Genomic DNA, 27,576 nt, shown 5'->3' with positions numbered 1-27,576 from the left:
CCTTTGACAAAGCAGGAAAGAACATTCAATGGGAAAAAGACAATCTCTTCAACAGATGATGTTGGGAAAACTGGATAGCAACATGCAAAAGAATGACTGGACCACCTTCTTACATCATACACAAAAATAAATTCAAAATGGAAGAAAGACCTAAATGTGAGGCAAGAAACTATCAGAATCTTAGAGAACATAGGCAGCAATCTCTGTGACCTTGGCTGTAGCAACTTCTTACTAGACATGTCTCCAGAGGTGAGGGAAACAAAAGCAAGTATGAACTATTGGGACTTCATCAAGATAAAAACCTTTTGCACAATGAAGGAAACAGTAAACAAAACTAAAAGGCAATCTATGGAATGGAGGAATGACATATCTGACGAAGTGTTAGTATCCAAAATATATAAAGAACATATAGGAGTGCCTGGGTGGCTCAGTCAGTTAAACATTTGACTTCAGCTCAGGTGGTGATAGTCTGTGAGTTTGAGTCCTGCACTGGGCTTTGTGCTGTCAGCTCAGAGCCTGGAGCCTGCTTCAGTTCTGTGTCTCCCCTTCTCTTTTTCTTCCCCTCCTTTGTTTGAGTTCTGTCTCTTTCTCTCAAAAATAAACATCAAAAAAAAAAAAAAAAAGAAAGAAAGAAAGAAAGAAAAAGAACTTATAAAACTCAACACCCAAAAATTGAATAATCCAGTTAAAAAATGGGCAGAAGACATGAATAGACATTTTTCCAAAGACAACATCCAAATGGCTAACAGACACATGAAAAGGTGCTCAACATCACTCATCATCAGGGAAATACAAATCAAAACTACAATGAGAGATCAGTTCACACCTGTCAGAATGGCTAAATTCAACAACACAAGAAACAACTTGTTGTTTCAACCAAACAACTGGTGTTGGTGAGGATGTGTAGAAAGGGGAACCCTCTTGTGCTGTTGATGGGAATGCAAACTGGTGCAGCCACTGTGGAAAACAGTATGGAGGTTCCTCAAAAAGTTAAAAATAGGACTACCCTATGATCCAGTAATTGCCCTACTAGGTATTTAGGAAACAAATACAAAAATATGAATTCAAAGAGATATGTATATCCCGATGTTTTTGGCAGCATTATCTATAATAGCCAAATTATGGAAACAGTCCAAGTGTCCATTGACTGATAAGTGGATAAAGAAGATGTGGTGTATATGCACAAAGAAATATTACTCCACCATAAAAAGAATGAAATCTTACCATTTGCAATGACATGGATGGAGCTAAAAAGTAATATGCTAAGTAAAATAAGTCAGAGAATGACAAATAGCATATGATTTCACTCACTTGTGGAATTTAAGAAACAAAAAAATAAGTGGTGCCTGGGTAGCTTAGTCAGTCAAGCATCTGACTCTTGATTTTGGCTCAGGTCATGATCTCATGGTTTGTGAGATCAAGTCCCGAGTCAGGCTCTATAGTGACAGGGAGGAGCCTGCTTGGGATTCTCTCCCCCGCTGTCTCTTTAACCCCCTCCCCCACCCTCTCTAATGCGTTTAAAAATGAGCAAAGGGGGAGAAAAAGAGAGACAAACCAAGAAACAGACTTTTTTTTTTTAATGTATGCTCCATGTCCAAGTGGGGCTTGAACTTACAACCCTGAGATCAATAGTCACCTACTCTATCAACTGAGCCAGTTAGTCTCCCCAACAGATTCTTAACTATAGGGAACAAAACTGATGGTTACTAGAGGAGAGGTGGATAGGAGGATGGGTTAAATAGGTGATGGGGATTAAAGACTGCACTTGTATGGAAGTGTTGAATCACGGTTTTGTACACCTGAAACTAGTATTATACTTACAACCCTTACAACCAAGAATATTCTACCAAGCAAAGTTATTATTCACAAGAGAAGGAGGAAAGGCTTCCCAAACAAAAATTCATCACCACTAAACCTTACAAGAAATGTTAAAGGGACTTCTTTAAGTAGAAAAAGCCATAACTAGAAAATATTTACAAAAAGAAAAAATCTCACTGCTAAAAAGTACACATAAAGATAGTAGATCAATCATTTTTGAAGTCATATGAATGTTAAAAGACAAAAGCAAAATCAATATCTATGAAAAATAGTAAAGTGATATTCAAAATAAAAAAGATGTCATATAGGACAGATACATGACATGTGGATGCAGCATAGATAGGTAGCACATTTAGAATGTGTATGAACTTAAGCAACCATCAATGTAATATAAACTGCTACACGTATAGGATGTTATATATGAACCTGATTGTAACATGAACCAAAACCTGTAATAGATACCCAAAAAACAAACAGAAAGGAATCTAAGCATAACAATGAAGTCATCAAACCACAAAGGAGGAGAACAAGAGAAACAAAGAACTGCAAAAACAACCAGAAAACAACGAACAAAATGGCAATAAGTACATATCTATCAATAATTACTTTAAATGTAAATGGACTATATGCTTCAAACAAAAGACATACGGTGAGCTAATGGATAAAAAACCAAGACCCATCTATACGCTGCCTACAAGAGGCTCACGTCAGACCTAAGGACACACACAAACTGAAAATGAAGGGATGGAAAAAGATTCTCCATGCAACAGGGAAAAAAAGCCTGAGGTAGCAATACTCAATTTTTGACAAAACAGACTTTAAACAAATTCTGTAACAAGAGACAAAAGGTGGGTTTTACCTAATGATAAAGGGATCAATTTAGCAAGTGTATATAACAATTGTAAATATCTATGCATCAAACATAGGAGCACCTAAACATATAATAATTAACAGACCTAAAGGGAGAAATTGACAATAATACTGTCAGGGAACTTTAACACCGCATTTACCTCAATGGATAGATCAGTCAGCCAGAAATTCAATAAGGAAACAGTTGCCTTTGAACACATTAGACCATGTGGACTTAACAGATATATACAGAACATTCCATCCCCAAACAGCAGAATACACATTCTTTTTTAAGTTTATTTATATTTGAGAGTGAGAACATGCGCATGTGCATGCAAGGGGGTGGGGAGGGGCAAACAGAAAGGGAAAGGGAATCCCAAGTAGAGTCCATGCTGTCAGTGCAGAGCCTGATGCATGGCTTGAACCCATGAACCGTGAAGTCATGGCATGAGCCAAAATCAAGAGCTGGATGCTTAACCGACTGAGCAACCCAGGCATCCTTACACATTCAAGTGCACATGGAACATTTTCCAGGATAGATCATATGTTAGGGTACAAGTCTCAATAAATGCAAGATTCAAATCAGATGAAGCATCTTTTCTGACCACAATGTTATACAACTAGAAATCAATTACAAGAAAAAAAAAACTGGAAAAAAACAGAAACATGTGGAGGCTAAACAGCATGCTACTAAACAACCAATGGGTCAATGCAGAAACCAAAGAGAAATTAAAAAAACACCCAGAGACAAATGAAATGGAAATATAATGCTCCAGAGCCTCTGGGATGCAGCAAAAAGAGTTTTGTTTTTTTTTTTTTAATTAGTTCTCTTTATTTTTGAGAGGCAGAGACAGAGTACATGTGGGGGAGGGGCAGAGAGAGAGGGAGACAGAGAAACGGAAGCAGGCCCCAGGCTCTGAGCTGTTAGCACAGAGCCCAACGCAGGGCCTGAACTCAGGAACCGTGAGATCATGACCTGTTTTTTTTTTTTTTTATTAGTGCAAAAAGAGTTTTAAGAGAAAACTTTATGGGAATACAGGACTACCTCAAGAAAAAAGAAAAATCTGAAAGAATCTAACCTTATACCTAAAGGAACTAGAAAAAAACAAAGCCCTAAGATAGGGGAAGGAAATAAATATCAAAGTGGAGCAAAATGAAATATACTAAAAAAAAAAAAAAACACAATGAGCTAGTACTTTGAAAAGAAAAAATTGATCAGCCTTTAGCCAATTCATCAAGAAAAAAAGAGAGAAGACTTAAATCATAAATGAAAGAGAAGAAAGTACAATGGACATCACAGAAATACAAAGGATTGTAAGAGACCACTATGAAAATTATATGTCAACAATCTGGACAACCTAGAAGAAATGAATAAAACCCTAGAAATATACATTTTTCTGAGACTGAATCAGGAAGAAACAGAAAATCAATTCCATTACTTGTAATCAAAAAGCTCCCAACAAGCAAAAGCCCAGGACCAGATGGCTTCACAGATGAATTCTATTAAACATTTGAAAATGGGTTAATACCCATCCTTTTTTTAAAAAAACACTTTTTTAATTTTAATTTTTTTAAGTAATCTCTATGCCCAATATGGGGCTTGAACTCACAACCCTGAGATCGAGATTCACATGCTCTACTGAGTGAGCCAGCCAGGCGCCCTGATACCCATCTTTCTTAAACTATTTAAACAAATTGAAGAGAAAGGAATGCTTCCAAATTCTATGAGGCCAACATTATCTTGATACCAAAACCAAAGAAACACACCACACACACACACTGCAAATCAATATCCCCAATGAACGCAGACGCCAATACCCTCAACAAAATATTAGCAAACTGCATTGAACAATTAAAACATTAAAAGGATCATTCCTCATGATCAAGTGGGATTTATTCCAGGGATGCAAGGATGGCTCAAAATATACAAATCAGTCAATTAACAAATTGAAGGACAAAAATCATACGATCATCTCAATAGATGCAGAAAAAGCATTTGACAAAATTCTACATCCTTTCATGATAAAAACATAGTGAGTATAGAAGGAATATATCTCAACATAATAAAGACCATATATGACAAACCCATAGCTAGCATACTAAATGGTGAAAGCTGAAAGTTTTTCCTCTAAGGTCAGGAACAAGACAAGGATATCCACTTTCACCACTTTTATTCTTTTGGGTTTTTGTTTGAAGTTTATTTATTTATTTTGAGAGACAGAGAACATAAGCAGGAAGGGGCACAGAGGGAGTGAAGGAGAATCCCAAGCAGGCTCTGCACCAGTAGTGCAGAGCCTGATACGGGGCTTGAATTCATGAACTGTGAGATCATGACCTGAGCTGAAATCAAGAGTCAGATGCATAACCAACTGAGCCGCCAAGGTGCCCTTCACCACTTTTATTCAACATAGTACTGGAATTCCTAGCTGCAGCAATCAGGTAGGAAAAAAAAACACATTCAAATTGGTAAGAAAAAAGTAAAACTGCTATATTGCAGATGACATGATACTATGTGTAGAAAACCATGAAGACTCCACCAAAAAACTATTAAAATAAATGAATTCAGTAAAGTTGCAGAATACAAAATCAACATATAGAAATCTGTTGCGTTTCTATCCACTAATAACAAACTCACGGAAGAGAAATTAAGAAAAAAAAAACAACACTGGGGCATCTGGGTGGCTTAGTCAGTCAAGTGTCTGACTCTTGATTTCAGCTCAGGTCATGATCCCAGGGTCATGGGATCGAGTCCTACATTGGGCTACAGGCTGGCTGAGCATGGAGCCTGCTTGAGATTCTTTTTTTTTCTCCCTCTCTTTCTCTCTCTGCTCCTTCCCATTTGCTCTTGCTCTCCCTCTCTCAAAATAAATCAAGTTAAGGGGCACCTGAGTGACTCAGTGTGTTGAGTGTCTCACTCTTGGTTTTGGCTTGGATCATGATCTCATGGTTCATGGGTTCGAGCCCTGCATTGGGTTCCACACTGATAGTGCAGAGCCTGCTTGGTATTCCCTTTCTCCCCCTCTCTGTGCCCCTCCCCTGCTTGTGCTCTCTCTCAAAATAAATAAAATTTAACATAAATAAATTTAAAAAAGAAAACCCCATTTACAACGGCATCAAAAAGAATAAAATGTGTAGGAATAAATTTAACCAAGGAGATGAAAGGCCTATATTCTGCAACTATAAGATAGTGATTAAAGAAACTGAAGACAACACAAATAAACAGAAAGATACACCATGTTCACAGGTTGGAAGGATACTGTTAAAATTTTCTTACTACCAAAAGCAATCTATAAATTTAATGCAATCCTTATCAAAACACCAACAGTGTTTTTTACAGAACTAGAACAAATAATCCCCAAATTTGTATGGAACCACAAAAGTGCTCAAAAAGCCACAAATAGTCCAATTACAAAAATGGGCATAAGACATGAATAGATGTTTCTCCAAAGAAGACATACAGATGGCCAAAAGACACATGAAAAGATGCTCAACATCACTATTCATCAGGAAAATGCACATCAAAACCACAATGAGGTATCACCGTATAGTCAGAATGGCTATTATCAAAAAGATAAGAAATAACAACTCTTGGCAACGATGGAGAAAGTGGGACCCTCATGCACTGTTGGTGCGGCGGGAATGTAAATTGGTGCAGCCACTTTGGAAAACAGAATGGAACTTCCTCAAAAAATTAAAAATAAAAATACCATACCACCCAATTAATTCTTTCAGCTCTTTACCCAAAGAAAAATAAAACACTGGTTAAAAAAGATATATGTTTAGTTTACTGCAGCATTATTTACAATAGCCAAGATATGGAAGGAACGTAAGTATCTATCAATAAAGATGTGGTACATATAAATACAATAAAATATGTTCTGCTGTTCTGCCATAAAAAGGAATAAATCTTGTCACTTGCCACAGGGATGGACCTAGAGGGCAATACGTGAAGTAAATCAAAGAAATATAAACACTATATGATTTCACTTATATGTGGAATCTAAAAAACAAACGAACAAAAAAATCTCATAGAGATGTGGTGGATGCCAGAGGGGTGGGAGGATGGGAGAAATTTGTGAAGGGGTTTGAGAAATATAAACTTCCAGTTATAAAAGCAAGTCATGGGGATGAGAAGTACAGTAGAGAGAATATAGTTAATATTATAAGATGGTAACTAATGGCAAACATTTTGTAATATATATAATTGTTGAATCAGTATATTGTACACCTGGAAGTAATTATTTAACTATAGTTCAATTAAAAATAAGATATTATGTGCTGAATGCCTCATGTGGGCTAGGCAATTTACTAAAATATCACCTAAGTCCCACAACGTTTCAAGAAAGCGTTTGTGTCTAAAGTCACAAATCATGGAAGTCAGGTATTTCTAGCCAGTTAAGTATGAGCCGCTATGTTAATGTATGAGTATAAACCGCCACTCCAAAGAATGGTTTGCAGAACATCAACATCACCTGAGACCTTGTTGGAACTGTGTCATCACAAACGTGTTAAATCAGAATCTGCACGTTAACAAGTGATTCCTATGTACATTCATTCGAGAAGCCTTGAGTTACGCACACTGGCTCTCTCCACCATGTTTCTAATCTGGTATAAGGTGAACTCAAACAAGTCATATCAATGAGCCAAGGACAACCTTTAGTTTAAGGAATTCTGCAGCTGATGCTAATTGTTTTTACTAATTTTTTTTTAAGGTTTATTCATTTTTCAGAGGCGGAGAGACAGAGCGTGAGTGGGGGAGGGGCAGAGAGAGAGGGAGACACAGAATCCAAAACAGGCTCCAGGCTTTGAGCTGTCAGCACAGAGCCTGATGCGGGGCCCTAACTCACGGATGGCGAGATCATGACCTGAGCTGAAGTTGGATGCTCAACTGACTGAGCCATCCAGGCGTCCTGATGCTAATTGTTTTTAGGTATCAATTAATAAATTAATTCATTAAGGCCTGACGAAGGCTATACATTTCTAAAAAGGATGATTTCTAGAGATACTTTACCTGTGAAATCATACTGTTCACACATTCCTTTTTGAGATATGTTTTATGTTTTAAATCAGAAGCCAGTAACTGGGTGAAACCCAGTGAAGCATTCCTTGAAATACAATTTACCTCTAGAGTGCTTTGTAGTCAGCAAGTGCCTTTTTCATATTTCTTGGACTGACCATAAGACTTTATTATTGGGACTCAGGTAAATTGTATAAGGTCATATAATACGTAATAGCAGGACTACAACTCAAAGACAGTTTCTCTGACTTCCATTTCCATGTCTGTTTCCCCACACATGACCGGAAAATTTAGGCGAACACCATTAACTATGGAGTAGAGCAGTCATTTCTCAGAGAAGAGAGCAGCACTGTTGTAGTGCTTCCTGCAGATGTAATCTTGGAGTTATCACAGGGAGAAGTCCCTATTTCCACACCTGGGGAACCCGGACTTCTGTCACAGCCTTATTCTTGAGAGATTTACATAGGTTTCGGTAGGGAATGAGAGGTACGAAGCAGCATTGGTACTCTATTGGAGTAACTTTTCTCTGAGACAAACAAAATCATTGTGAACATCTCCAATCCTGGCTGCAATAACATTTAAGTCTTTATAATTCATTTAAGGATGTATTTATTTACAAGATACAAATGCTTAATATTTAATAGGAATTAAAGTGCTTAATTTTACAATGTTTCCAATTCTATGCCTTTGTGACCAAATATACATATGTTACACAATATATACACTATATGCAAATATTTTACATTCATATAGCTAGAAAAGAATTACTTTTTGTGTATGCTTTTTTCACATTGGAGTTAACTCTAAAATTCTGATAACATACCTTTTCAAACTGACCAGTCAACAATTCAAAAACCAGATAACACTTACTCAAAAATATCGGTCAATTGTCACTCACAAAATAAAATGCTAGTTTGGTTAAAAAAAAAAGTTTTATATACAGATATGATTGCTAATGAATGGAGACCCCTCCCCCAAAGTGATACATTCCAATATCCACATAATATGTAATATATAATACAATTCTGTTATCATAATGGTCCCCACAGACTACTGTGTTTCTTTCCAAACCTGTGTATATATCACTCTATGTATTTGGTATTTACTTATTAAAATATGCTACAATGAGATTTCTTGATTTACGCTCTCACTAAATCTACCATAACAAATTTTAGGAAGAAGGATACCATCATGTAACCCTCAGTGACTCCAATGAGTTAAAAACTATCTTGTAGAAGCCATGTGCTAGTTCTGCCAAACGCTCAGTCCAAAAAGTAGAAAACCATGATTGACTTTAGAGGAATTTTTTACCTCATAAAACAGTGCAGAAAATGGCCCAATAGGATGAAAGTCTTTTAAGCCTAAAGAAAAAGGTAAGTAATAGAGAAAGACCTGGGGGCAACAGATCCCATCAGTATGCTATTACAAAGACTTCTACTTTATAGTTCATATCCCTACTGCACTTAAAGTATTTTTCTCTTGTCTTAACATACACTGCTCTGATCAGGAGATCAGCAGTCTCTTTCTGTCCACCTCTCTGTTCACTCTTGCTTATTTCAGTTCCTAATTTTTTATTCCTCTTTACTGTATCAGTAAAGAAAGCAAAGTTATCTGCTCATGAGAACATGATTACGGGGCATACAGAAGAATGAATTGTATTAAAAACCCATGTAAATAATTCATGTTAAGATATTTAAGTGAAGAGAACAATTTCTATAAAAATTTCATTCCTATGGAAAAACAGAATTGGAAATCAACAGTGTTTTTACATATATACATATATGCATAAATTCACAGAAAGGGTTTTAAAAGTAGATCTAGTGGTCTTTATATATCAGACTCATATTTTCTAAATCTGAAGAATCTATAGTAGGTAGTAATATGAAAATAAAAAGCAATTTGATTCTACTAAAATTGGATGAGAATGAAGAAGTAACACGATCCACTACAGGTGTCAATACAGTTCTATAGAATAAGAACTGGTTAGCCACAGTTTTTATATTAATACATTCTTGAAGAATACAAAATTGAAGAATGAAAACATTAAGACATTCTTGCCTTTTGAGTTAATTTTAGCTTATTAATACCATGTGCTTAATCTTAGACCCGCTAACACGAATATCATGTGATGTAAGAAATTTTAATCTTCTATTCTGCATTATAGCAAGGATACCTGCAAAAAAAATAAGACCTTTGTTCCTTAGAAGTTTATTTGCTCCTGTTGGTGCCCTTTCCTCTGGACATATCTAGTCCAGAAAGATAATAATTAGAGTTATCACAGACAATATTCTCAGCATAAGAACTTAAGGCTTTAAATATAATCAGAAGTGGGATCGAAAATTTGAAGGGAAAACAACCACCCTGTTTCCACAAAGTTGACGAGAGAAAGTAAAACATAGCTGTGAACTCACAGAAGTATTTTTGATATACGGTTTTTAAAGGCATCAATGAGTCTTTAGCAACCCTGCAGCACTATGAAGCTTGTCGTTTTCTTTATATACTCATGACTACTACAAGTACTCTTTTAAAAAATCCAAATGTGTATCTATATATGGGACAGGGTATATTTAAAAGGTTTTTGTAAAAAGTTTAGTACTTTTTTAGGTTGGAGTATTTGTTTTTAATTGGGGTAGGTCACCTGGTGAAGGTAAGTACGCCAACCTGCATGTTATGTTAAACTACACGGAAAATGAAAGGAGCTTGATGACGTAGTGCAGATGTGCTTAATTCTTTCACTATCCATACCCTTTGCAAAAGTAAAGATGCCCTTGACAGTTACTTGAATCCAAGGAATAATGCCCTCCCCTTCTCTTCCCTAGAAGTTATAGTATCATTTCTAGAAGTTAATTCTCTATCTCCTTGTGACTAGAGGCATTCGTATTAAAATTTCAGTATAAAAACGTACCCTGAAGAATTTTATTGCTTGCATACATGATGGCATCGTAGATGCCATTATTACGAAAGTGGCTGGTGGCATTTTTCATTACCGAGTCCCACTTAAATCTGGAGAGAAGTCTGCACTACATTTTGTACTTAATATACCAAATGGGAGACTTTCAATAAAAGCGAAATTTAAGTTTAAAAAACTGGAATGTTTGTGGTGAGTAGCAGTTTTTATCGAAGAAGTACTTTTTAGGTTTGGAGGAAGGGCACTTTAAAGATGGCTTGGAAAGCACCAAATTAGGGAAGATAAAGAATAAAGCCTATATGGGATGTTGGTTTTAATAGGAAAGCAATTAATTGTTTTTTTATGTTCAATTTGTCATGGCTGCTCAGGGGTGTCAAAAACCAAGATGGACATGGTTCTTGAAACCAATCACACTTTGAAGTCTTTTAGTTTAGTTGAGTGTTTACTAAATGCCTAAGAGTATGCCCTTGCCTTTCTCCAAGTAAAAGCATTAGTGATTCTTTAAGAGAAACAGGTAAGGCTGCTTCAGTGCTTCTCTTTGTGCTTGTCTAAAGAACACGGGGTGAAACATGAAGACGGTGACTGAATAATCAGAAATTCTCTTCTAGTACGAATATTTCTGATTTTTTTAAATTAAAGATAATGTTAAGAGCATGATGATATTCTTTTTACAGGAGTGTTCTCTCAATAACCTAAATTAAATGACATTGATATTTACTCAGCCAAAACTTGAGTGTGTCCATATCACTCGATTTCCCAGGAGAAGAACTTATGGTAGGGAAAGTGTAGTCTGCTTGCTGTTCAAAAGAGTTTTCAAAACTAACTTGGCCCATAAATCTTCTAACTGGCCCTTATGTTTCCATTGCTCTGTCCACATTTACGAAAGTCATGTTTTACTGATAATCATTCTGCATTTTTATTGCTTCTCTTTTCTTGAGATTAAGAACACCAACACATCATCTATAGCTATAGTGTAACCTTCTCAAAAGCCACCCTGAACACATATGTTGTATATACATACCCACCCCAAGGTTGGCAGCTAGAAAAGAGAAGTAATGTAACACTTCTTTGAGTCTGTCCCTTATTTGATAGGGCCTAAGAAGCTACCTTTATCTCTTTCTGACTCCAAATATTTGGTTTAATGTTAATGATCGTGGCTGACCTTCCTTTTTATAGAGGAAGGCAATCTAACTGTGTCCGCCATAATCAGTTTACCTTCTTTTTTGGAGTGGGGAAAAAAGATACTTTAAATATTTCTTAAAACAGCAGGCCTGAATAAATGTGTGGCAGTCTCAAATTCTGAGTGAATCTATTCTACATTTAAGGTGTCATCCTTAAAGGCCAAATAGTGGGGTCATTCTTGTGGATTTCTAGCTGACTTAGGCATTTAAACATGATAATGTTTGGGGTATAACAGGCTATATGGGGGGAAAAATACTAATTTGAGAAAAAGATTAAGTTAAATAGTCAACCTAATGTGAGATTTTAGTCACAACCACAGTATGGTGAAGAGTAGCCTTTGTACAAGAAATCATGTTTGGACTATTAAAAATTCTCCAGAAGATGAGAAAAAGCACTCAGACTCTCTTCAATCATCTTGTACCTCCCCCAAACTTGCCATTAAGATATTGCTTTTCATTATTGTGTTTCTCCCTCCTCTTCCTCACTGAGGTGGTTAAAAGAGTTGAGCATAAACTTCCTCTAATATCTATCTCCCTGCACCTCAAACACAGGTGATCACATGTGAATTTTGTTCCCCATTGGACAAAGGAATAGGCCCACACAGTTATCTGAAGTGTTAGTTATATAGTCCGCATTTGACCATACTTTAACAGTCTTATGGAAAAGAAAAACATTACAATCAATGTAGTTTCCCTATGTCCCAGTTCTGTATAGAGTCAGGTATCTTGTACAGTTTAGGTATCTGTGAAAATTTGTGCACATGCTGATATTAACTGCTGCAAAAATTGTGAGACTGTGAAAGATAAAATAACCTGTGTGACTTTGACCATCCCAGTGACCAAAGTGCACTTTATCTCAGAATAATCAAGACTGAAGCATTAATTACACCCTCATCATATATTTCAATAGGTATTATTAGCACCTTCAAAGAGAGGCACTGTTTTAAATAGGCACAGAACAAAAAAATAGTACTTTAAAAATACTGTTGGAACTAATATATCCCATGCCAAATAAATTACTGCTTTTTCTTATTATAAAAATATCAATACCTTAAGATGTCAATCAGTTAAACATAAATCACCAAAAACATTTCTTAAAGTTTAGAACACTGTTCAATTGCAAGATAAAACATGCTTTACATTTAAAAAATAAATTAGAGACAAATATGAACCTAAAGCTGAAGAGAAAAGCATGTATAATATAATTATATTCATATTTAATACTATATACACATAATTGCTATATACTTGAGATATTTTATTCTTAGGAGTATTTCTACAAAAACAAGTATTATCTTTTCTTAATAAGTTGAAAGTTTGAACACCAACAATTTGTCCTTGTTGTTTTAAAAGAACATACATCATTTATGCAGCTTGAGCTTTATAAACTAAATTAAATAAGTTAATACAATAGCCTAAACTGTCCCTGTATTTATTTATTTATTTATTTATTTATTTATTTATTTATTTATTTATTTATTTATTTTTACCACGGATCTATTTTGGCAACATGGAGGTATATCTTTCAAACTATTACAAGTCCTACCTGTGAAGGAGAAGACATTACAGGACCTTAAATGGAGGTGGCCTATTCTAACCTGATAGTGATAGAATCCACTGATAACATTTTCTTCAAGACAAAAGTACATATGCAAGGAATAGCTCATTAAAAAATGTTCCATTTTCACATTATTTCAAACTTTTACCGGTAGAATGGCTCTGCACATTAGTTTCACTATGAATACAGAAACATAGGAAAGTACTTCCCCAAAAGATGCATTTAAGAGCCTATATTTTTCAACATAAAGTGCTAAGAGATGAATGAGGAGGGCTGGGAATGTCTTGAGCTGTAAATCTTAGGACCTCCACACTGTGGATGGTCCTGAAGTTCAGCATTCTGATTTTTTCTTAGGTTCAGGATGATCATCCAAGGTGGTTGGATGCTTGTTGGGACCATCTGGTGTCTCACCTGTGACAGCTAAAAAGATGATTTTCAGCCACTTCTGTTTCAGTTCCTCACTGTCTGCGGCAAAGCTGTGCACAGACTTGGACTGGGTCAGTTTGAAACTGTGTGGCAGGTCTGCACTCCTTGGCATATCGTCCACAACGTAACCCAGGAGTGGAATGGTGGCCTGGGCTCGGACATCCTAAGGAAAAAACATGGTACATAGGAGCGTGAGATGTACTAGCTTGCTGTGCATGGGCCTGTGTGACCTGGCTCCCACTAAACCTCTTTTCCTACCACTGTTCTACACAGATGCGCCCTGTGAGCTCTCCGTGGACAGAGATGGGCATCCAGGACTTAGCATACTGCCTGCACGTGAGGCCACTGATAATGCTGGCTGAATGAATTAATGAATGAGAGCTGATACCTAAATCAGCTACGATTCACTGATCCTATACCCTCTCTCTGTGAAGGAGTCCATTCAACTCTTCATTCAGATGAAAAAGGGAAAAAAATAAGGTATCGTATAAAAGCCGCAAATGTTAATGATGATTTCATTACCAAACGCAGCTTTATTTGGTGATCCATTTATTCAGGCATCAATGTATTTATGGACAAAAAATGTTATGGGAAAAACAATGGAACAGAAGACAATATATACCTTGGTATTTGTAGTCTATTTCTAAAATAAGGTTTTCCTAGCTCTTAATGCAGACATAGGGTAAAATACAACAGATGCGTTGAAGATTTTATATATTTCCAGGTGAATGCAGGTGTTTTTCAAGCACAACACAAGCCACAGTGTCTGGGGCTGCTCTGGTGAGAAGCTCAGCCTGCATGTCTGTTGTTCCCATAGATTTAGCTCACATCTATGCACACATGGTTCTCAAAAACTTGCTACTGGATAATGTTAATCCAAGGTTGATTTAAACTCCCCTTCCTCTCATATTCTTTTCTTTTTCAGGTATCCATCCATTCAGGAAAAAAAACCCCAACTTATCATAATCATTTCCTGGCATTATAAAGGCTCCTTCTCCTCCTTGCTTCTCCCTCTGCTTCACCCCTTCTCTCATGCCCCCTCCTAATCCAACTCACCCTTTCTCAAACCACTGGAGAGGAATGAGAAGAAGGAAGGAGACAAATGAGGCACAAGGGGAAGAAATTATGGGCTATATTTTAAAAAGCAGCCTAAAAACTTTAAAAATCAGTGTAAATAAACTTGAATTTTAGTTACTATTTTTCAATTGTAATGAAAGACAATGCAAGTGGTTGAACTCTCTTGTTCTATAGAGGATAGTAATGGAAAGATTTTGATTTCAGTGTCTATTCACCTCCTTTTGTACCCCAGGACCTCCATCCCCTCAGAAAAATGCAGTTTACATACCTGGGGAGCACCGTACATGTACAGCACAAGAGGGTCTTGTTTGGGGATCACACACCAAGCTTTTTGCCAAGGTTTTGACTTTTCCATATACTGAAGAAAGCTGCACACTACGCTGTTTCCAGACACTTCTGCTGATTCAATCTAAAAAATACAATGGAAGGAGAGTGAGAGAAAGAGAACACAAAATGAACTGGGTAGAGAGTAATTCACCTTATTGGAACATTCATAAAGTACAATATATTCATATAAAATGTCTCTCGGGGATGTCCAAAAAGGGCTCATCCCCAATTATTATTTAAATACTTATCTAGATCTTTTATGAACAAGGGAAAATATTTAAGTATTACCAGGCCTCAAATTTAAATAAAGTTAAACATTTATTGAATGCTTGCTATGCAGGCACTTTTCTTAGTTCACTACTTCATTTAATCTTCACCAACCCTAAGAAGATATCATTTGCATTCTCTCTGAGGTTCAGAGAGGAAATTACTTTCCCCAGGTCACACATTACGAATTGGCATGCTAGAATTTGGATCTGGATCCAGAGCCTGAGCTTTTTTTTTTTTTTTTTAAATTAATGTTTTAAAATGTTTATTGGAGAGAGACAGAGCATGAGCGGGAGAAGGGGCAGACAGAGGGAGACACAGAATCCAACCAAAGCAGGCTCCAGGCTCTGAGCTGTCAGCACAGAAACCAATGTGGGGCTCGAACACACAAACCGTGAGATCATGACCTGTGCCAAAGACACTAAACCGAATGAGCCACAGAGGTGCCCCCCAGAGACCGAACTTTTTTTTTTCTTATTTTTAATTTTTTTTCTTAACGTTTATTTATTTTTGAGACAGAGAGAGACAGAGCATGAACGGGGGGAGGGGCAGAGAGAGAGGGGGAGACACAGAATGGGAAGCAGGCTCCAGGCTCTGAGCCATCAGCCCAGAGCCGGATGTGGGGCTCGAACTCACAGACTGCTAGATCGTGACCTGAGTGGAAGTCGGACACTTAATCGACTGAGCCACCCAGGTGCCCCGAGCCTTAACTTTTAACCACAATGCTATACCAGCATCAATGATATAATAACGTGATAGCAAAAAGGTAAATACTGACCAGCAATCAGAATCCTGGAACCCGAGATAATTTAAAAGTTTTTAAAATTGTAGCCCTCAACAAGTACAAAAAGATCGAGATCATTACCGTGCATATATTCAGACCACAATGCTATGAAAGTCGAAATCAACCACAAGAAAAAATTTGGAAAGTTAACAAATACTTGGAGACTAAAGAACATCCTACTAAAGAATGGATGGGCTAATCAAGAAGTTAAAGAAGAAATTAAAAAGTTCATGGAAGCCAATGAAAATGATAACACCACAACCCAAAACCTCTGGGATGCAGGAAAGGCAATCATAAGAGGAAAGTATATAGCAATCCAAGCCTTCCTAAAGAAGGAAGAAAGATCTCAGATACACAACCTAACATTACGCCTTAAAGAGCTGGAAAAAGAACAGCAAATAAAACCCAAAACTAGCAGAAGACAGGAAATAATAAAGATTAGAGCAGAAATTAATGCTATCGAAACCAAAAAAACAGTAGAACAGATCAATGAAACCAGAAGCTGGTTCTTTGAAAGAATTAACAAAATTGATAAACCACTAGCCAGTTGGATCAAAAAAGAAAAAGGAAAGGACCCAAATAAATAAAATCAAGAATAAAAGAGGAGAGATCACAACCAATACAGCAGAAATACAAAGAATAATAAGAGAATATATTATGAGCAATTATATGCCAATAAAATGGGCAACCTGAAAGAAATGGACAAATTCCTAGAAATATATACACTACCAAAATTGAAACAGGAAGAAATAGAAAATTTGAACAGACCCATAACCAGTAGGAAATCGAATTAGTAATCAAAAATCTCCCAAAAACCAAGAGTCCAGGGCCAGATGGCTTTCCAGGGGAATTCTACCAAACATTTAAGGAAGAGTTAACACCTGTTCTCTTGAAGCTGTTCCAAAAATTAGAAATGGAAGGAAAACTTCCAAACTCTTTCTATGAAGCCAGCATTACCTTGATTCCAAAACCAGACAGAGACCCCACTAAAAAGGACAACTATAGGCCAATTACCCTGATGAACATGGATGCAAAAATCTTCAACAAGATATTAGTCAACCAGATTCAACAATACATTAAAAGAATTATTCACTACGACCAAATGGGATTTATTCCTGGGATGAATGGCTGGTTCAATATCTACAAAACAATCAACGTGATTCATCACATCAATAAAAGAAAGGACAAGAACCATATGATCCTCTCAATAGATGCAGAGAAAGCATCTGACAAAACACAGCATCCTTTCTTGCTAAAAACCCTCAAGAAAGTAGGGATAGAAGGATCATACCTCAAGATCATAAAAACCATATACGAAAGACCCAATGCTAATATCATCCTCAATGGGGAAAAACTGAGAGCTTTCCCCCTAAGGTCAGGAACAAGACAGGGATGTCCACTCTCACCACTGTTATTCAACATAGGCTTGGAAGTCTTAGCCTCTGCAATCAGACAACACGAAGAAATAAAGGCATCCAAATCGGCCAGGAAGAGGTCAAACTTTCACTTTTCACAGAAGATAGGATACTCCATATGGAAAACCAAAAAGATTCCACCAAAAAACTGCAAAGTGGCAGGATATAAAATCAACGCACAGAAATCGGTTGCATTCCTATACACCAACAATGAAGCAACAGAAAGAGAAATCAAGGAATTGATCCCATTTACAATTGCACCAAAACCCATAAAATACATAGGAATAAATCTAACCAAAGAGGTGAAAAATCTATACACTGAAAACTATGGAAAGCTGATGAAAGAAATTGAAGACGACACAAAAAAATGGAAAAAGATTCCATGCTCCTGCATAGGAAGAACAAATATTGTTAAAATGTCAATACTACCCAAAGCAATCTACGTATTCAACACAATCCCTTTCAAAATAACATCAGCATCTTCACAGAGCTAGAACAAATAATCCTAAAACTTGTATGGAACCAGAAAAGACCCCAAATAGCCAAAGTGATCTTGAAAAAGAAAACCAAAGCAGGAGGCATCACAATCCCGGACTTCAAGCTATACTACAAAGCTGTAACCATCAAGACAGTATGGTATTGGCACAAGAACGGACACTCAGATCAATGGAACAGAATAGAGAACCCAAAAATGGACCCACAAACGTATGGCCAACTAATCTTTGACAAAGCAGGAAAGAATATCCAATGGAATAAGTCTCTTTAGCAAGTGGTGCTGGGAAAACTGGACGGCGACATGCAGAAGAATGAACCTGAACCACTTTCTTACACCATACACAAAAATAAACTAAAATGGATGAAAGACGTAAATGTAAGACAGGAAGCCATCAAACTTCTCGAGGAGAAAGCAGGCAAAAACCTCTTTGATCTTGGCCGCAGCAACTTCTTACTCAACACGTCTCCAGAGGCAAGGGAAACAAAAGCAAAAATGAACTACTAGGACCTCATCAAAATAAAAAAAACTTCTGACAGCAAAGGAAACAATCAGCAAAACTAAAAGGCAACCGACAGAATGGGAGAAGATATTTGCAAACGACATATCAGATAAAGGGTTAGTATCCAAAATCTATAAAGAACTTATCCAACTCAACACCCAAAAAACAAATAATCCAGTGAAGAAATGGGCAAAAGACATGATTAGACACTTCTCCAAAGAAGACATCCAGATGGCCAACCGACACATGGAAAAATGCTCAACATTAATCATCATCAGGGAAATACAAATCAAAAAACAGAATGAGATACCACTTTTCACCTGTCAGAATGGCTAACATTAACAACTCAGGCAACAACACATGTTGGTGAGGATGCAGAGAAAAAGGATCTCTTTTGCACTACTGGTGGGAATGCAAACTGGTGCAGCCACTCTGGAAAACAGTATGGATGTTCCTCAAAAAATTAAAATAGAACTACTCTACGACCCAGCAATTGCACTGCTAGGCATTTATCCAAGGGATACAAGTATGCTGTTTCGAAGGGACACATGCACCCTCATGTTTATAGCAGCCGTATCGACAACAGCCAAAGAATGGAAAGAGCCGAATGTCCATGGATGGATGAATGTATAAAGAAGATGTGGTATATATACACAATGGAGTATTACTCAGCAATCAAAAAGAATGAAATCTCGCCATTTGCAAGTATGTGGATGGAACTGAAGGGTATTATGCTAAACGAAATTAGTCGGAGTAACACTAATATCATATGACTTCACTCATATGAGGACTTTAAGACACAGAACAGATGAACATAAGGGAAGAGAAGCAAAAATAATATAAAAACAGGGAGGGGGACAAAATGTAAGAGACTCTTAAATATGGAGAACAAACAGAGGGTTGCTAGAGGGATTATGGGAGGGGGGATGGGCTAAATGGGTAAGGGGCATTAAGGAATCTATTCCTGAAATCATTGTTGCACAATATGGTAACTAATTTGGATGTAAATTTAAAAAAAAAAAAGGTTCTAAAATTGCAACAACTCTTTGAAGACCCATTTATAGTTTTCTGCTTTGTCCCCTGATATATATATCACTGGCTAAAAAGGGAACAAAATCATTGGCTAAATAGATTTTATTATACACATTATGGGAAGCAAGTGGTTTGCTTCTATTTTCAATTGCTCAAATCCTTAGGGTAGCACTACTCGGTGCCATCCACTGAACAGTGCCAGTTCACAAACTGCTCTGTTACCCATTCCAGACAAAGCACAGAAAGTAGGAATAAGCACTTAGAAACTTTTAGAGCAATTTGACTTTGTGATGACATGCAAGCAACATGATTGCGTATTTTACAAAAATATTGAGTTGTGTGGCTTGGAAATAAAACTGGCCCTTCATCATATATACCTTAAGGAGCACCGGCAGGCAAACTACGGCCCACCAGCCCACCACCTGTTTTTGTATGGCCTAAGAGCTAAGAATTTGTTTAGATTTTTTTGATTTTTATAGATAAAATTTAAAATCAATCTGATGACAGGGAACACTAACTTTGGACTCCAATGAAATGAAATGTTATCTCCCCTACCTACAAAGAATTCCAATCTTATTGCCCTATGATAAAAAACTATACTACATTATTATTGTATTTTGAATTTTGTCAGTAAAAATTTGTGAAAATGTGTTTTCTTTCTTATTATAGAAGTAATGTTTTCAGGTTTTCCTCTTGGCCTGCAAAGACTAAAATAGTTTCTCTGACCCTTTACAGGAAAAGTGTGTTGACTCTCGGTCTAAGGCACATAACACACTAGTTGGCAAGAAGCAAGTTTCAAAATGCATGTATGTGTGTGTACATGCACATATACATATCTTCTACTTATAGACCTCACATAATAGATTTATTTGATTAAATAAATAAAGGTTTTTCGAGAAAACTACCTAGAGATTTTTAATTCAGAGATACAACCTGAAACCCATCCCTTAAAACAAGTCATTGGACTCATTATATTATGCCAATTGCTGTGTTTAAAAGTCTTAAGGCTGTGTTCTTGGGAGCCAGTGAAACATGTCTTTCCACCTCCTCGCCAGGGAAAGCCCCATTTGGGTCTGCCTACAAGCAACACATATACCCTAGAAGAATTCAGAGTTAAACTTTTAGCTTTTCAGCCTTAAATGGACTCTGAAGTTTATGATTCTTTTTCACTTAACAGAAATGACCCTTGTATGCTTATACTGTATAGATGCTCAATAAATAGTCATTGATTTTTTTTTTAATATTCTTAAAATGTTTATTTATTTTTGAGAGAGAACATGAGCAGGAGACGGACAGAGAGAGAGGGAGACATAGAATCCAAAGCAGGCTCCAGGCTCTGAGCTGTCAGCACAGAGCCCAATGTGGGGCTCTAACTCACAGCCGTGAGATCATGACCTGAGCTGAAGTCAGATGCTTAACTGACGGAGCCACCCAGGTGCCCCAACTGTCACTGATCCCTAATAAAGCATGGAAATTCTTAGTAAACTATGTATGTCTATGACTTTAGATACATAGAATTATGGTCATGAGCCTATTCTTCACAGACTTTCCAGGCTACCTTGAAATTTCTGTCACAAAGGCCTTATTATATAATTTATTCCTTATGTTAGTATCTTTGAGTGTGAAACTCATTTCAGGTACAAGCTGCATCATAGTGCCCGGGCTTGGGAGGTTCTGACTATTCTAAAAATATGAGTCACATTCACTTGCTAGATATTTTAATAATATTTCAAAGCAGTTACCAGATTACTGTCACTGGCTGCTAAATGACATTTTTAATACAATAAGCTGGAAGACATTTTCAGGTAATAAAGTAATAATTTAATATGAATTTTAATAATTTCAGACAGTGGCTTTTGAAGCCAATATGATAAAATTACCAGGTAAACACTTTCCTATTAAAAAATACAGTGGAGGGGCACCTGGGTGACTTAGTCACTTAAGCATCCGACTTTGGCTTAGGTCACAATCTTGCAGTTCATGGGTTTGAGCCATGCATCTGGGCTCTGTGCTGACAGTGTGGAGCCTGCTTGGAGTTCTCTGTCTCTCCCTCTCTTTCTGCCCCTCCCCCAATTGCACATTATCTCTCTCTCTCAAAATAAATAAATAAACTTAAAAAAAAATACACTGTAATGCTGGGCATCAGAAGAGACAACAATTCATACTCTTAGTATTTTATTATAGCTGCTTTCACAACATTAATGTATTTCACCCTCAAATGATGTTGACTAAACATAGCACTGACCCTCTTCTTTCTACACAACTGAATATGATCCCAAAATTAAGCAAGATGAGAGAAAAGTATGAATCTTGCTTCTTCTTCAAATTGAGAAATAATAAAACACGCTATTTGTATTCTTTAGGGCTAAAAAACAATTCTACATTTCTTGCATAAAAATTTCAGTTCTCCAATATTTAATATTCCATACCTCTAAAATTCCTTTTCTCTTCTTTTCTTCACTGTCCGTGAATCCACTTATTATTTGATAACAGTCTTTACAAACTTTGTTCAATTTTCCACCATCATACTCAAGTTGAGCTTTGTAATCAGAACACTTCCAACAAACCACCTTAAATTAAAAAAAAATGAAGAGTAAATAATCATACAGATTTAAGCAATAATCACTTCCAGTAATGCTACATGAGAAAGACTTAAATATTTAAGGCAATTTTTTACCGGACCAAGAATATCCCATGAACATTAGGAATATTTATCACGGTATTATAATGCTGTTGGTGATGAGCTCTGCTACTTCATCCTTGTCTTCCTTGCTCTAAAGGTAGGAGACCTTTACCTTTCATATCTCTGGATGTTTCATCAATAAGCTCCCGAAATCAACTCAGGATCTTCCCTGCCTGAAGCTGTTTCCTGACTCCACCCCACCCCTCCAAACCTATTCCCTACTAGTGCTCCCTATCCTGGAAAACAGCACTGACATCCAACCAGTCATGGCAAGTCAGAAACCTAGGAGTCATCATCCTTGACATATACCTCTATTTCACCCCATACAGTCACCATATTACGAAGTCCTGATTTTATCTCCTAGATATTTTTTTTCGATTTGTCCATTTCTCTACATCTTTCTTCTAAGTGCAAGCTATTAATATCCTACTTTGGACTACTGCAATTTCACGACTGGTCCTTGTAGCATTCTTACCTGAGCGTTCTCTAGCCTCTGTTTTTACATCCGTCCAAGCTATTTTCCAAACAGCACCAGATGCTGTCTTAAATATGCTAATCTGATAGGTTTCTCCTCTATTTAAAATCCTTAGTTTTCCCTTTGCTCTTGATAAAGAACAGATTCCTACCGATGGCCCACAATATCCCATATAATTGGCCCCTCTTACTCTCTGTATCCCCAGTGACACTGGCTTCTTAAGAGCCCCTGAAGTGCTATACGCCTGTCCTCTCTCAACTCTGCTTCAGTGAGTTATCTCTTGCTCATCATTCAGATGTTGACTCAAATTTCACTTCCTCAAGGAAGACTCCTCCAACTTCCAGAATGAGGAACTGTTTCTTGTCACTATGCTACTGAAGTTCCCTTATTTTTCTTGATGTACTTATTAGTTTAAAAAAAATTTTTTTTAATGTTTATTTATTTTTGACAGAGAGAGACAGACAGACAAAGCATGAGCGGGGGAGGGGCAGAGAGGGAGGGAGACACAGAATCTGAAGCAGGCTCCAGGCTCTGAGCTATCAGCACAGAGTCCGACGCAGGGCTCGAGGTCATGACCTGATCTCACAGACCGCGAGATCATAATCTGAGCCGCAGTCGGACACTCAACCGACTGAGCCACCCAGGTGCCCCATTGATGTACTTATTAGTTTTTAATCATACACTTGGGTGATTATTTGGTGTTTGTAACACTCACTGGGCTGTAAGCTCTGTGAGGCATCATTCTTGTAGATTTTGCTCATAAGGCACACAATAAACTTAGAATGCCAATGAATGAATGAGTACAATGCAAATGCATTCCATTTCTTAGTCAATAGCATTTTTTTCCTAATTATTATAGGATAATTGTCAAAAAACACTTCCCAGTTTAAAAAATTATTTTCTTGGGGCAACTGGGTGCCTCCATCAGTTAACTGTCTGATTTCTGTTCAAGTCATGATCTCATGGTTCATAGGTTCAGCATTGGGCTCTGTGCTGACAGCTCAGAGCCTGGACCCTGCTTCAGATTCTGTGTCTCCCTGTCTCTCTGTCCCTCCCCACTCATGCTCTGTCTCTCAAAAATAAATAAACACGAAAAAAATATTTTCTTGGCTATAGCAACTTCTCACTAGAAATGTCTCCTGAGTCAAGGGAAACAAATGCAAAAATAAACTATTGGGACTTCATCAAAATAAAAACCTTCTGCACAGAGAAGGAAACAATCAACGAAATTAAAAGGTAACCTTCTGAATGGGAGAAGATATTTGCAAATGACATATATCAGATAAAAAGTTAGTATCCAAAATACACAAAGAACTTACAAAGCTCAACATCCAAAACATGAATAATCAGTTAAAAGATAGGAAGAAGACATGAATAGACACTTTTTCAAAGAAGACAGATAATCAACAGACACATGAAAAGATGCTCAACATCACTCATCATTAGGGAAATACAAATCAAAACTACAATGAGATATCATATCACACCTATCAGAATGGCTAAAATCAACAATACAAGAAACAACAGGTGTTGGTGAGGATGTGTGGAAAGGGGAACCCTCTTGGGCTGTTGATGGGAATGCAAACTGGTGCAGCCACTCCGGAAAGCAGTATGGAGGGTTCCTCAAAAAGTTAAAAATAGAACTACCCTATAATCCAGCAATTGTACTACTAGGTATTTACTCAAAAAATACTAATTCAAAGGGATACATGCACCCCAGTGTTAATTGCAGTATTATCTACAACAGCCAAACTATGGAAACAGCCTAAGTATCCACTGACTGATGAATGGATGAAGAAGAGGTGATATATGTGTGTGTGTGTGTGTGTGTGTGTGTGTGTGTGTGTGTATCATAATGCATACATACACACATGCAATGGAATATTCCTCAGCCATAAAAAGAATGAAATCTTGCCATTTGCAACAATGCAGATGGAGCTACAGAATATTATACTAAGCAAAGTATATCAGAGAAAGACAAATACCATATGATTTCACTTATATATGGAATTTAAGAAACAAAATAAGCATAGGGGGAAAAAAGAGAGACGGAGAGGCAGACCAAGAAACAGATTCTTAACTATAGAGAACAAACTGATAGTTACTAGAGGAGAGGTGGGTAAGAGGATGGGTTAAATAGATGATGGGGATTAAAGACTGCACTTGTTACATGGAAGTGTTGAATCACGATTTTGTACACCTGAAACTGATATTACACTGTCTGTTAAACTGGAATTTAAATGAAAACATAACACACACACACACACACACACACACACACACACACACACATACACACACACACTTAAAAAAAAGCATCTTCTTGCTTCAAAAAGCATATTTCCTCCCAATTATAGTGGACAAACTATTTAAAACTATATAAATATTAGTAAAACTTTTAGTTTAGGTTCACAGCATATACAATTCATGATAGAAAAAAAAACCATTCATTGTTGGGGCGCCTGGGTGGCTCAGTTGGTTGAGCGACCAACTCTTGATTTCAGCTCAGGTCGTATTCCCAGGGTCGTAGGGATTGAGCGCCATGCTGGGCTCCATGCTGACTGTGGAGCCTGCTTGGGATTCTTTGTCTCTCTGTCTGCCTCCCCTGCTCATGTTCTCTTTCTAAAATGAAAATTTTTAAAAATCTAAAAAAAACTCAATTCATTATTTTCTCATAATTGCAATGAAATTACTCTAAGAGTTAGAATTAAACATGCCTGCATCTGCATATTCATATTAGCTACTCTCTTATTTATTTCCAACTCATAGTATTTTGGTAATCCACATTCAAACACGTTTGTTTGAACACAAGGCAAGTGTGTCAGTCAATACCCAAAATCATTTCAAGCAAACTCAATGACAGATTAAAAAGTCTTACCCTGAGGGGAAAGTTTGCTATCAAATTGAACTTTGATCGCAGAACTGTTTCACTGAGAAAACTTAGGAGGAAAGCAGAAGAATAAATCTGCAGTAAAAGACCAATCTAAATGAATGATCAGTAAGAAGTGTTGCACTTCAGCATACTAATAATATGTTAAATCATGGCACCACAATGCCTGCCCTTCTGTTTACTTGTTGCTTTTTAGAAGAAAGTATATAATCTTCAACTTGGTACACAAGGCCATCAAAAACCTGCTGTTCTCTCTCCCCTGCTTCATTTCATGCTTTGTTCCTCCCTCACTCTTTCCATATGAAATAGCTCAAATTGCTGAAAACCTGTCACCAGCCCCCTCTGGCCTGAGTTATTGAGTTTTGCGTGCCCCTTTACATGTATAACCATAAACCTCTAATGGGCACAGAAGTCCACACATGTTCCTCTGGGAGGCTCACTTCCCTGCCCAGAGACAAGTGTATCATACTGAACCCTCTTTCTCGAATCTCCCTCATCCCTCTTCTCCCTCTTTTTTCAGCTGATGACTCTTCCTCATACTTCAATGACAAAATTTCCTACCACAAAATCAAAAACACACCCACATTTGCACCCATCATTTCCTTTTTCCTTTCTGTTATAATGGAGGGAAGTTTTCCTCTCCCATCAAAAGCCTGAACTTCCATTTATGCTGTATGTTCCAACTCTTGTTTTCTCAGAGACATCAACTCCTTTGGTTATTATTTACCTATTTAACTATTATTTACCCATTTAACTATTTCTTATGCCCCAGTTCCTCTTACTCATTAGGCTCCAGCCCCATTACCTCTGGCATCCCAATAGCAGACCCAACTTTCTCCTATCTCAGTTCTTCTGACATACAGAGCCACTGAATGCCTTTCCCACCCCCCTTGCCATGGTTAGCTCTTTCTCACCTTTTAGGCACCAGCTTACATATCTGTGCCTCAGAGAGGTTTTCATTTTTCTAAGTAAAATTGGTTCCAAGTCCTCCTCTGTTAACATCATTCTCTATTCTAACTTCTTGATTGCCTTCTTGGTGTCTTTGTAGTAATTTAAAATGCTTATTTGTCCATTTACTTGACTTTGGTTATTTTCTCCATTAGAATGTAAACTAGGTGAAACTGGCTATCATTTTGCTTACCATTCTTTCTCCATGATCCAGCACAGTGTTCTGCACATAGCTGTCATCAAAATAAGTTTATCAATTAAGTAATTTATTTAATTGAATGATTTTTTTTTCTTTGCCTTTCCAAACTTGATGCTTTTACAACACTTATATAGTTACTAGCAGCCTTCATGACCATTAAGAAATCTCACTTACATGTCCACATGCTCGACAATGATGTCTTCTCCTTGTCAGTGCATTGAAAGACTCCTTGCATTTCATACACATCGTTACTTCATTATCTCGGATCCATCTTGGAGCTCTTTTCCCTAGCTCAGCAGTCTAAAAAAGAAAGAGATTCAATTTTAATAGAAAACACTGTCATTTCCATCTATTTTTTTACTTATTTATTAAAAAGCACTTCAACAACATTGCTTATATCATGCTCTGAAACTCAAGACCCAGGAAAAGAAATAAAAAGTACAAAGAAGTTTAAGCAGCACAAAAAGGCACTCGCTATTGTATTCATGGAAGGAAAAATGAGATTCTGTCTAGCCAGTTCTGCAACTGCAAAGAGAAAAGAACTTAAAGAATTTAATTCAACTTACAGAAACCTCTGAGTGCATGTCATTATCCTTTGCAATTGCATTTCTGAAGGTTTCATGCCTCTGATGGAAAGCATCAGTGGTCTCCTGAAGCGCCTAAAATATAAATGAGATTCAAAGCACACATTAAAATATCACTTACAAATTAATGAAAATGCCTTATC

The 27,576-nt window shown here is 37.0% G+C and overlaps 1 protein-coding gene across 3 annotated transcripts in view; it reads right to left on the bottom strand.

Moving 5' to 3' along the window:
- FGD4 (FYVE, RhoGEF and PH domain containing 4) overlaps positions 1–27,576 on the bottom strand; it is a 241,886-nt gene that overhangs the window by 18,188 nt on the left and 196,122 nt on the right. For 2 of the 3 annotated variants that reach the window (XM_027035873.2, XM_027035875.2), the window contains exons 13-17: positions 27,416–27,508; positions 27,024–27,149; positions 22,084–22,224; positions 15,103–15,243; positions 13,743–13,920 (exon numbers count right to left, since the gene is read on the bottom strand). In XM_027035873.2, coding sequence (XP_026891674.1) covers positions 13,743–13,920; positions 15,103–15,243; positions 22,084–22,224; positions 27,024–27,149; positions 27,416–27,508 — 679 coding nt within the window. Of the gene's footprint in view, positions 1–8,269; positions 13,921–15,102; positions 15,244–22,083; positions 22,225–27,023; positions 27,150–27,415; positions 27,509–27,576 lie in introns of those variants that run through there. The other variant, XM_027035872.2, reaches the window with a different exon arrangement.

Source organism: Acinonyx jubatus, chromosome B4 (genome assembly GCF_027475565.1).
Source record: "Acinonyx jubatus isolate Ajub_Pintada_27869175 chromosome B4, VMU_Ajub_asm_v1.0, whole genome shotgun sequence".
In the NCBI taxonomy this organism is placed as follows: Eukaryota; Metazoa; Chordata; class Mammalia; order Carnivora; family Felidae; genus Acinonyx; species Acinonyx jubatus.
This window is presented reverse-complemented; position numbering and strand designations above follow the sequence as displayed.